Source organism: Melospiza georgiana, chromosome 29 (genome assembly GCF_028018845.1).
Source record: "Melospiza georgiana isolate bMelGeo1 chromosome 29, bMelGeo1.pri, whole genome shotgun sequence".
Classification (NCBI taxonomy): domain Eukaryota; kingdom Metazoa; phylum Chordata; class Aves; order Passeriformes; family Passerellidae; genus Melospiza; species Melospiza georgiana.
The window spans coordinates 6271753-6284164 of NC_080458.1; the positions used below are offsets into that span (position 1 = coordinate 6271753).

Sequence of the window (12412 nt, forward strand, 5' to 3'; positions counted from 1 at the left end):
CCCTAAAACATCACCCCAGCCCTAAAACATCACCCCAAGGCCCAGAACATCACCCTAAGCCCAGGGTCCCCCACGAGGCCGCAGCCCATCCGAGATTTTCCCTCAATGCTGCCGAGGCGTTGCTCCATCCCCCTGGCAGGGCTGGACACCTCCTGTCAGCAGTGAAATCCGCGAGCTCCTGGTGTTCCTGGCAGGTCACAGGGGCTGGTCCTGACCCTGGGCTTTGTCACAAAGCTCTGGGGTGGGGTAGGGAGGGAGTCCCAGGGACCAAGATGCTGCTTGGGGAAGGTAAAACTGCCCCGCTCCATCCCATCCACTCTGGGACAAGGGAAAAAGCCAAAAGGGATCCTTAAAGCTTTCTGCTCCCCCATGGAAAAATCAGCTGGAGCTGTCCCAGGGCGGACTGGCTGCCAGCACGTGGGAGAGCTGGGTTTGGACTCCTGGGGCTGTCCCAGGGTATCCAGGCCAGGCAGAGATGGGCATCTCCCAGCCTGGCTCCTGCATGAGCACCAACAGCCCCAGGAAAGGCTCTGCCACCCAGACAAACCCCAGAGATCTGTCACAGCCACCTCTGAGGCAGGGCCATGCCCCAACAGAGAGCTTTGCTTCAGGTATTTGGGGTTTACTGCTGCTAAAGGGATTTAGCCAGAACAAATTAAGATCATTTCCCGTCCTAATTAATTCTACTTTCACTTCCTGGCACGCTGGAGCTGCAGCGAGGAGCCTCAACTCTGCCCCACCACTGTGCAAAAACCCAGGAGGGGCTCTGCAGCATTCTTGTCACCATCTGAGCCCTTTCCACACTGAAAACACCCCCAAAATCCAGAACCCCATTTCATGGCTGTAATTCTCCAGCACAGAGCAAGATGAGACCTTCCCCTCCCTGCTCAGCCGGAGGAGCTTCCAGGAGCAGCAATTGAGCCTCTTGCACAACAAATCCCCTGCTCTCCCTGCCCGCCCCACATCCCTTTGAGGCACAGAGGAAGCAGGCTGGAGACATCCTTCCTGCGCTGGGGACAATGCGATGGAAATAGCCCGGGAGCGGCCGCGGGAGCCGCGCGGGGCCCGGCTTCTTCCGCCCATTGTCCGGCCAGGGCAGCTGCAGCGCCCCAGAGCAGAGCCAGGACCCCCAAAGGAACCCCCCGAAGGAACCCAGAACCCCCGAACTCAAACTGCCCCATGCACCTTCACCCAACCTGGGCAGCTGCAGCGCCCCAGAGCAGAGCCAGGACCCCCAAAGGAGCCCCCCAAAGGAACCCAGAACCCCCAAACCCAAACTGCCCCTGCACCTTCACCCAGGACCCTGCACAAGGCGGGGATTTGGGATTTCAGAGTGAAATCCGCTGTGGTCACTGCTCAGCCTCAGCGACTTCACAGCAGCACACAGCCCACCCCAAAAGCCTGGCAGGGTTCTCCACTGCAGGGAAAAACCCAGAAGACCCAAATGGCAGAGGATGCTTTCTCCAGGCCAAGCCCTGAGGGTGAAACGAAGCCCCCGGGGAGCGGGTTCCGCCCTAAATCCCAATTTTCTCCTCCAGATGGGAGGTGCACGAGTTCAGCTGCTCCGGCTCACGTCAGCAGCTGGAACAGCCCGCGAGGACCCACGCACGCCCGGCCTGCCGAGGACGCCGCTGACGGCAGCCGAGCAGGGCAGGGTGGCAGCAGCAGAACGGCTCCGAGCCACCAGTCAGCCCCCAAATTTGGGGCTGCCACTCAAGTCGGTGCCGGTTTTGGTATTCGCCTCCCATTTCTGAGGGCTCTGGGAGAGCAAGTTATCACTTGCAGCCCTTCTGCACGATCAAGGTGGTGACAGAAGGTGTTTTTCTTTTAAAACACCCCCCAAAACCAGACATGTTTTCAAGGTCTGAGGTGGTTTAAGGCTGGGATTTCAGGAGTGGCAATAGCTGGATGAGCAGCACAGAGCCACACCTGCAGAGGGAGGGAAATGAGAGGATGGATGGTGCCACTTGTCCCTGCTCCTGCCACCACCCCCAGAGCCCCCAGGGCAGGGGGACCATCCCTGCACAGCCTGGCCCCTCTTTAGTGGCCCAAAAGTGGGGCCAGGCCCTCTCTGAGCTGCTCCGCTCCCCGAGCATTCCCAAGTGCATTTCTGCCCTGCTGACGGGTTAAAAATAGAAACCATCAGTATTATTGTCCTGCAAGCAAATATAGAAAGATCACATCCTCCCTGCTGGAAAACGACACAGCAGGGACCTCTCCGAGCCCAGGCACGGGGAGAGCTCTATTTCGGGATGGGGAACTTGGGAAGTTTGAACAGAATCCCGAAATTCGTGATGTTGGCTCAGTGCAGCGTTAAAGATCCATGGAAAACTCGCCTTCCCCCTGCTCTCCCGGGTTTGATTCGGGATTTCGGGCTCGAGGAGGGTGCTCAGGCTTGCAGGAAAATCCCATCCCTGCCCTGCTTCCCAAAGCTCCCAGCAGCTGGCACAGCCCCGTCCCAAAGGCAGCTCGCAGAGTTCCCCAGAAAGGGAAGAGCCAGCCCTGACCCCAGAGCAGGAGACACCCTGAGCCTCCCTGACCCCTCCTTTGCTCCCTTCACCCTTTCCTAGTACCGACGCCTTCCCTTCTCCCATCCCTTTCCCTTCTCCCATCTCTTTTCCCTGTTCCCATCCCCTTTCCCTGTTCTGATCCCTTTCCTTGCTCCCTTTCCCTTCTCCCATCTCTTTTCCCTTTTCTCTACTCCCATCCCCTTTCCCCGCTCGCTTCCCTGCTCCCATCACTTTTCCCTGCCCCAATCCCCTTTTTCTGCTCCCTTTCCCTTCTCCCATCTCTATTCCCTGTTCCCCCATCCCTTTTCCCTACTACTATCCCCTTTCCTTGTTCCCTTTTCCTACTCCCGTCCCTTTTCCCTTCTCCCATCACTTTCCCTGCCCCAATCCCTTTTCTCTGCTCCCTTTCCCTGCTCCCATCCCCTTTCCCTGCTCCCTTTCCCTGCTCCCATCTCTTTTCCCCGTTCCCATCCCTTTCCCTGCTGGCTCCAGAGGGAGGGGGCCCTCATGCTGAACCTCGGTTTTTTGGAAAGGAAGATTTCTACGCAATCCCGGCCTTTTTCCTTTCCTTTCCGTGTTTGCGCTGAGCGCTGGGGCCGCTCCCACCCAGCTGGGACCCGGCTCCAGATCCAACCTCGTTCCTCAGCAAATCCCCGGGGAGAGGACAGGAATGCGGCAGGGTCACATCCAGCTGCTGCAAGGGAGGGGGAACCCAAACCGAGCCAGCTCCAAACCCCAAAAGTGCCCCACAGCACCCCAGGGATGGCTCCCAAACCAAACCAAACCAAGCCAAACCAAACCTGCAGGCCTGGGGGGAGCTGGGGTTCACCAGACCAAAATCTCCCCCCATCCCCACCGAGCCTCCCCCCAAGGATGTGGGGCAGGGAATGCTCAGAGCAGAGCTCACTGCACTCCCTCCCCTCCTCCCCACAAAAGAACCCACACCCAGAACCAGAAGTGGTCAGGAAAAACCCGGCAGTGCCTCCACAACAATTCCAGGCAGCTCCATCCCCTGGAGGGGCCGGCTCTGCCCTCGCCCCCCCTCCAGCAGAGCCCCTCGTGATCCCAGCCAGGTGCCCTGGGCCATTCCCTCATCCCTCATCCCGTTCCGTGCACATCCCAGCTGGCATTTCAGCCCCCAGCCAGCGCCAGATTTCTCTCTGCTGAGCCAATGCACTTGGAAATACATGACGACTTCAGCAGATTAATTGGAAACACAGCCTGGGTGTTGCAATCCCAGGAATGACTCCAATTTCAGGAACAAATGTTTTCATAGAATCACAGAATCATAGAATATTCTGAGTGCGAAGGGACCCACAAGGATCATCCAGTCCAGGCCCTGGCCCTGCACAGACAGCCCAAAAATCCCACCCTGGGCATCCCTGGGAGCATTTTCCAAATGCCCCTTGAGAATTTGGCATAACTTCACCAGTTTGCTGAATATTTCCAGCTAAACTGGGACAGACTCCTCTCACACCTGGGATTATTCTTTTAGTGTGGCATGCTCCAATTAAAAACCTTCTCAAGAAGATTTAAGGCACACCACGGAACGGGAGGCAAGGAGAACAATTTCAGTTTGCTCTGTAAATCTTTTAAAACCTCGCTGGTTTTGAGCATCCCAGGGCTCCTCTCTGCAAAACCAGACCCAAACTCTTCCCCCAAGATCCTGAAAAGTCCCCAGGGCTGGGAGATGGATGAGGGTGGAGGAGGGATCATTGCATGGAAACCAATCCTGTGCTTCCATATTTGCCACCTCTCCACAGCAAAACCTTTCCCCTTCAGCATCAGTCAGCCCTTGCTCTGCTGCTCCCATTCCAACCCTTCAGAGGCTGAACCTGGTGATTTTGGAGGTCTTTTCCCACCTTAACAATTCCATGATTCTCCCCTTGCTGCCAAGGACTGGAAAGCCCTCTCGTGGTGGGCAGCTGGGCACCGAAGCTCAGGGTGATAAGGGAAGGAGAAAAGCTGGTCTATCCACCCTGAGAGCCTGGCAGGGAGCTCTGCTTTGCCATCCCACTGCCAGGGCTCCTGCAACCCAACAAAAAAAATCCTCTGTGGGATGTGGAAGGGGCTGCTGGAGGGGAAATGGGGAGCCCAAGCTCGGCTCTGTGGGCTGGAATGGCTGCAGAGCTTGGCAGCAAACAGGGATGGGCAGAGAAAGGGCTGAGTGATGGGGTGGAAAATATGGAAGCACAGGAATGGGAACCTTCCTCCATCACCATCCGTCTCCCAGCCCTGGTGGGTTTTGGGGATTTTGGGTGGTGACACCAAAGAGGGGGATCCAGAGGGAGGGATGGGCTCTGGAGGGGCTGTGGCTGCTCCTTCAGACCCTGTGGCTGCTGCAGACACGGACAGTGAATCCCTGCCCGGGTGAATTCCTGCCTTGGAGGGGTCTGGAGAGAGGAGTGCAGCCCCTGCAGTGCCCAGGTGAATTCCTGCCCGGGTGAATTCCTGCCTTGGAGGGCTCTGGAGCGAGGAGCGCAGCCCCTGCCTCGCAGGCCCCCATGGAGGCCACGATTGCAGCCAGATAAATCCCATTTGAACGTTCCCAGAGCAATCAGCTCCCACAGCCTGGCTCCCGGAGCCGCACCTCCTCTCTCTCCAGCTGTTTGGCTGCTCCTCTCAGCCCAGCCCTGCCAGAGCTGGAGCCCGAGCCAGCAGCAGCACAGGCTGCACAAACCCTCCCTCCCTGGAGCCCCCCCTGCCCCATCCAGGCTCAAATCCACCGACCCAGCCCCAAACCCAATTCCCTGCTCGGCCTTTGCCTCACGGAGCTCTTTTTGTCCTGCACGAAAGCCACAACTCCCAGCCAGACCTTTGGGGTGGGATTCCTCCTCCCTGCCATGAAGTCAACCTAAGTCAGAGTGTTCCTGCCGTTAATTTGGGTCATCTGACAAAACAAAAAACACCGGGTTTTGTGGTGAGATGCCACTTTGGGAGCTTTGCTCATCCCACAGATCTTTCTTTGGGGTGTCCCCATGACTGGGAGATCCATGGGATCCAAAAAGATCCCAGCATGGGGATGGGAACATCTGCCCTGAGCTGGGCTGTGGGGTCAGGCTGGCTGGACAGTGGGAGCGCTCCGGCCAAGCCTCATCCCTCATTCCCAGGGTCAGGAATGTGCAAGAGCTGCTGCGAGGGGATGACCACAGAAGCCACGTGGACAGAGGGAATGTGGGGAGGCTCTGCAAGGATCTCTGCACGCCAGGAGACCCAGGAGGAGCGGGGAGGACGCGGGGATCCGTGCAGATCCAGCACACGCCCCAGCTCCAACGGGGCTGAGCCCACAAATCCTTCTGCAAGTTTCTCTGTCCCACCTCCAGATGTGCCAGCGCCCCGTCCTACACCCTGCGCCCCTCCCAGGCACGCCCTGCACCCTCTGGGCTCTCCTGGCACCGCGTCCCAGACACGTCTGTGAGGGGCTGGGCTGGCTGGAGCTGATGTCCCCCAATGCCAGCACCCAATTCCTCATCCCAGTCCCCACTGCCGACCCAGCCCAGCCCCAGCTGGGACAGAACCTCCACCCAGGCACGGTGCTGTGACTAAAGCAGGCTGACACCCCGAGAATGCAGCTCTGACAGCAAGGTCCCACCAAGGCAAAAACAATCCAAACCCTCCCAGTTCCCTGCTCGCTCTCAGGGCTTCGTCATCGGCGCTGATAGAGATCCACAGCTCGCAGCACAAACAGGGAGGCGGCCAAGGAACCCGCAGGAGCAGCAACCGAGACTCGTGGAGCCCTGGCCAGGGCCAGAGGCAGCTGCAGATGCTGCTCCAGGGACTCCTGAGCTGTGATTTGACACGAGCCCTGATCAGATGTGGCGTCACCGGGATGGTTCACGCAGGAGGGACGAGGCCAGCGCACAAAGCACAGCTCAGCCCTGCCTGCAGCAGCTCCTGCTCTGCCAGAGGAGCCCAGGCATTGAGTGTGCTCTGCCTTCAACCAGCCTGGGCTCCACCATCGCCTCTCCCTGCCAGGCAGGGCCCCCTTCCTGCAGCTTTTTCAGTCTTTCTCAAGTGGGGAGTGCAGCGCTGACACTGCACTAAGAACATCAAAGTCACCGCTCCTCACTCCAACCCGATGTCCCATTTCCTCACTCCCACCTGGTGCTTTTTGGCACCACCCAAAAGCACAGACTCAGCAGAAATTCAGTCCTGCAGGGATTTTGGAGGTGTCCCAGTTGCCCTGTGTCCCTACAGGAGCTGTGTCCCTACAGGAGTTCGGTGTCCCTAAGGTGCTCCATGTCCCTGCAAGGGCCCTGTGTCCCTACACAACCCCAGCTCTGAGGAGCCAGCCTGGTTTAGCATCTGATCCTCCATGCCATAACTCCATCTCTGAGGAGCCAGCCTGGTTTAAGAGCTGACCATGCCATAACTCCATCTCCAAGGAACCAGCCTGGTTTAGGAGCTGACCCTCGATGCTGTAACCCCAGCTCTGAGGAACCAGCCTGGTTTAGGAGCTGACCCTCCATGCCATAACCACATCTCTGAGGAGCCAGCCTGGTTTAAGAGCTGACCCTCCATGCCATAACCACATCTCTGAGGAACCAGCCTGGTTTAGGAGCTCACCCTCCATGCCATAACCCCATCTCTGAGGAGCCAGCCTGGTTTAGGAGCTGACCCTCGATGCTGTAACCCCAGCTCTGAGGAGCCAGCCTGGTTTAGGAGCTCACCCTCCATGCCATAACCACATCTCTGAGGAGCCAGCCTGGTTTAGGAGCTGACCCTCGATGCTGTAACCCCAGCTCTGAGGAACCAGCCAGGTTTAGGATCTCACCCTTCATGTCACAACCTCACCTCCCTCCCTCTCCTCCCCCACGGCCCCAGGCCCTTTGCTCACACGGTTCCTGCAATTCCTGGCCCTCGGCGGCTTCGAGGCTTCCGCCACCATCTGGGCTCCATTTAGGGGAGCTGATGTTTTTCACAGGGCTGTAATCTAAACTTTGGGATTGAGTTTACATCTCACATACCAGCGTCTCACCGCCGGGCCTGGCAGCTGCCAGCCCTGTGCCGGCGGCCCCGGGCACCTGGGAGCGGTGCAGGGATCCCAAACCAGGGATCCCAAACCCACAAACCACCAGGGATCCAGCCAGGCACTGCCCCTGCCAGTGGGTGAGAGCTGTGGGAGCCCAAGGAGCTGGGAATGAGCTCGGCTTTCCCCAGGAGACTTCGATGGGAGACAAAGCCCCCCATCAGTGTCATCCATTGATGGGAGACAAAGCCCCCCATCAGTGTCATCCAAAGCCCCACATCAGTGTTACCAAAGCCCCACAGCAGCATCATCCAAAGCCCCCCAGAAATGTTATCCAAAGCCCCACACCAGCATCATCCATCCCAGCAGCAGGAAATTCCCCAGCCTGGGCAGCCTGAGATGGGAGCACAGGAAGCAGAAGCAATTTGGGAGCAGGGATGCAGAGAGGCAGGTCCAGCCCTGCTCGTGCTCCAAGCCCAGGGTGACAGACCCACCTCAGGGCCAGCCCTCAGGTGACCATTGGCACCCCCAAATCCCTGCCAGGCCCCCCATGCCCTCCCCAGCCTTCCTCCACCCTCCTCTCTGGCTGCAAGGTGGGCAGAGCCGCAGGCAGCGTCCAGAGGCAGCCAAGGTGGCTCGATCCCAGCCATCCGCGAGGCTCAGCCAAACCCAAAAAATAATGTTTTCATACTTTGACTTTTCAGGCAGGATTTAGTCATTTGTGGACACGAGGCCTTGGCAGGGCCGCGCTGCCTCTGCTCACCTACCCCAGCCCGCGGCTGTTTACGGCGGCAGAGCCTCGGAAGGAGAGGGAAAATTGGTGTTTAATCCAGGTGAATTATTCCTGCTTGCTTTGTGGAGCCTGCAGCTGGTGGGGAAGGGGGAATTCAGCATCCCTGAACAGCCAGGGATGGGTTTACCACAGGAGATGAGGCACCACAACACAGCCCACCCCACAGCTCCACAAACGCTGCCTGGACAAACCCAGCAGGACTTTTGCCCACCTAATGGCTAAAAAATGAGTTAAGGGCAGAGGAGCCAAGCCCTGGCTGGGCACACTGGTGGTAAAAGGCAGAGAGCTGCTCTGCCATAGGAGAAAAGCAGGTTCCACCCCAGCCTGGTGGGGCTGTGCAGGCTCTGTTTGCTCAGCCTGGCACGGGGCACTCTGGGCTGCCAGGGGTGATGGATCCAGGAGATCCAGGCCCTGCTGGCTGCCAGGAACCCTCAGGAACCCTCCGTGCCCAGGCTCCAACACGAGCTCCTCACCCTGGTGTCAGATCCAAAGCTCCCAGGCACGAGCCCAAGGCTTTATCTGCCTTTGTCCCCTCCCTCCTCCCACGTTTGTTATTAAACATTTGTTACTTGTTATTAAACTATGGCCACTTATCTGCAAATCCTGCCTCTGAAACCAGCGAAGCCACAGCACTGAGTGCCACGCTGTGTCCCACAGCCCGGGGGATGCCAGGAGTTCATCCCCACACACCCTGTCTGCCTTCAAAGCTCATCCACCACGAGGATTCCACCAGGATGAGGATCCCACCACAATCAGGATCTCACCACGACCAGGATCCCACCACGACCAGAATCCCACCACGACCAGGGTCTCACCACGACCAGGATCCCACCAGGATGAGGATCCCACAATGAAGATCCCACCATGATGAGGATCCCATCACAACCAAGATCTCACCACGACCAGGATGCCACCACGATGAGGATTCCACAATGAAGATCCCACCACAACCAAGATCCTGCCACCATGAGAATCCCACCACGACCAAGATCCCACCACAACCAAGATCCTACAATGAAGATCCCACCACAACATGGATCCCACCACAACCAAGATCCTACCATCACAAGGATCCCACCACTACGAGGATCCTGCCACGACAGTTCTGCATTTTCATCCAGCAACCAAACCACCCAAAACATCCACGAGGCTGAAACAGCCAAGTGGAGCAAGTCCTCCTGGAAAAGGAGCCATTCCAGAGTGGAGCTTCCCAACCAAGCATGGGATGGAGCTCGGAGACAGGAGGGATTGCAGCCCTGGGATCAGCAGCACAAACCCATGAGGTTGGCCAGTGGCAGGAGGAGCTTTCTGAGGAGCCTCCGTGCCCTCCAGGCACTGCAGCAGGAGCTGCACAGCTGTCCCGACTGGGAAGGACAGATAAGGCTGAAATGATTCATTCAGTGCAAACCTTTATTTGCTCTTGCTTACCCAGAGGAGCCAGCAGCTGCTAACGCCAAACTGGGCCGGCTCCCAAGCGCAGACAAAGGCCTGCAAAAATGGCTTTAAAGAGGAACTGACTGCTCAAAAAAGCAATCCTAGAAGAGGGAGTTAGAAAGAGGGAGCGCAGCGCGGCGCAGGAGGAAGAGGAAGCCAGAGAGCACCTAAAAATAAATGTTAAAAAAAGCAGCGAGGCGCAGGACAAAGGCCCGGGGCGCACGTGACCGCTCCCCGCAGCGCAGGCAGGATGCGAGCTCGGAACACAACACTCCCTCCCCAGCAACCCCACGTACAGAGCCCCGAGCACCTCCCAGCCCGGCCAAAGCCACCACGGCACCTTTCCCACCCTCAAAGGGCTTTTTTCTCCGTGCCATGAATCCCCCAGGGGCAGGATGCTGGCTGTGCCCCAAGCTGGGCATGACCCGGGCCGGGGTGGGAACGCATCGAACGCAGAAGAGTTTGAAAGTGTTAAAGGAATTGAAAGGAAGTCTGGAAAATGAGGTTCCTCCCAAGGAGCACCCTCAAAACCAGCTAAAGTCCTGTGGAAGCACCACCCCTGCATCCCCCCAGGCAGTGCCTTCACCAGATCTGAGCAGAGCTGGCGGGACACTCGTGAGTTTGCTCTGAAACAACCAGAAAATGCAGCTGACAGAGGAGCCAGAAAATGCAGCTGACAGAGGAGCCTGTCCTGTGCCTGCTGCTGCAGCTGGGACTGATGCTGTGGCTCCCTTCCCGTGGCTCCAAGGCTGCAGAATGACCCGGGATGGGACATCAACCCCCAGGGCCCTGAGCTGGCCCCACTGGTGCCCACCAGACACTGGAGAGCTCCACCCCAGGCCCAGGAGCAAGCCCAGCCTTGTTCTCCGTCCCTGAGCATCCCTCAGGATGTTCCCTTCACACTTTCCCCCGGCCCCACCAGGGCTCACTGCCGTGCAGGGAAGGAACAAACACCCAGGGACGGGAGAGGCACTCACAGGACGGGCTGAACATCACCAGCGCGGCGCAGATCTCCAAGCCTGAGAACATCCAGCGAGTTCCGCTGCCGGGAAGCCGCAGCTCCGCATCCCACGTTCACTTCTGCTTCATCCCTGCCGCCCAGCCCATCCTCGGCAGCGGGGAGAGCGTCCGGGCCGTGCCGAGCTGGGTCAGACGCAGCCGGGGCGGCGGAGGAGCCTCTCAGACCTGACTCATCCCGTCCCAGAGCGGCTCCTCAGTGCATGCCCAGCCAGCCGGGGTCCCTCAGAGCTGCCCAGCCGGGCTGTGCCCACGCTGTGCCCTCAAAGCCACCGCGGGACAGGGGCAGGATCCCTGCATGGCACCGCCGGCCGCTCCTCACGCCGCGCTCCCTGAGCTCATGACTGAGCAACGCCGGCGAGCCAAGAATAGAGAGCTTGAAGTGAAACCTCCCGGGATTGGCAGCTATTTCGGGCGGCTCGGCCGCCGGGGCTGCGTGACATAAGAGGATATAAAAGAGGAAACTCTGCACAACAACTCTCACCTCGCCGAGACAGAGCCGGGTCGCGGCAGGTAGGGCTGATGGGAGCGCCCTTGGGGCGAAGCCACCACTGTGACAGCCCCCAGCCCCGAGGGGCAGCGCTGGGACCCCTTTGGGGCCGTCCCCAACCCTGAAGCCCCCCGAGCATCCCCAGGGCTGAGCCCGGAGGGGAGTGCAGAGCTGCAGCCCAGCGTGGCCACGGCTTCTCTGCAATGGGATGAGGCCAAACCCCAGCACAAACCACCCCGAGCCCAGGCTGCTGCCACGGGTTCAGCCTGCCCAGGCACCTCTGTGGAGCAGGAATTGCAGAGGTGCTGCTGTGGCCAAAGGAGCTCAAAGGGAGCTGACAGGACTGAGGCACCCCGAGCACCCCCAAAGCCCAAATCCCAAAGCCCAGATCCCAAATCCCAAACCCCAGATCCCAAAGCCCAGATCCCAAATCCCAAAGCCCAAATGCCAAAGCCCAAATCCCAAAGCCCAAAGCCCAAATCCCAAATGCCAAAGCCCAGATCCCAAAGCCCAGATCCCAAATCCCAAAGCCCAAATCCCAAAGCCCAAAGCCCAAAGCCCAAAGCCCCAGTCTCAAATCCCAAACCCCAAATCCCAAAGCCCAAATCTCAAATCCCAAAGCCCAAAGTCCAGCTCTGCTCAAGCAGCCCCTCAAGCTCCTGGCTCAGCTCACCCCTGGAAGGAAAGGCTGGGATTGCACCCAGCCACCAGATGTGGGGTGGAAAGATCTGGTCCTGGTTAACAACCAGCATCAAGATTAATGCAGGGAAGTTAAAATGGCAATTCTGGGAGATCTCTGCACTCTTAGATACCAGGAAAACAAACACACAAGCTGCAGTTTGTGGAGATCAAACTCAGCACCTGAAACCAGTCCCTGCCAGTTCGCAGCGTGTCCATCCCTCGCGATGCCCCTGTGCTCTGCCAGCTCACTCACATCCCAGAAATGTGCTTTTGGGATTTTTGGTGAGCAGTAAGTCACCAGCACAGAGTCTACAGCGCTAATTAGGAAGAAATTCCTCCCTGGGAGGGTGGGCAGGCCCTGGCACAGAGAAGCTGTGGGTGCCCCTGGATCCCTGGCAGTGCCCAAGCCAGGTTGGATGGGATTTGGAGCACCCTGGGACAGCCCAAGGTGTCCCTGCCCATGGCAGGGGTGGCACTGGATGAGCTTTAAGGCACCTCCCATCCTAAACCATCCCACA

At 58.6% G+C, this 12412-nt stretch overlaps 1 protein-coding gene across 1 annotated transcript in view; it reads right to left on the reverse strand.

Moving 5' to 3' along the window:
- Window positions 1-10782, reverse strand: part of HDAC7 (histone deacetylase 7) — a 36648-nt gene extending 25866 nt beyond the window's left edge. The window contains 2 exon segments of the mRNA XM_058042206.1: window positions 10684-10725; window positions 10728-10782. Coding sequence (XP_057898189.1) covers window positions 10684-10725; window positions 10728-10773 — 88 coding nt within the window. The 5' untranslated portion in view covers window positions 10774-10782.
- Window positions 10783-12412: the final 1630 nt, after the last annotated feature.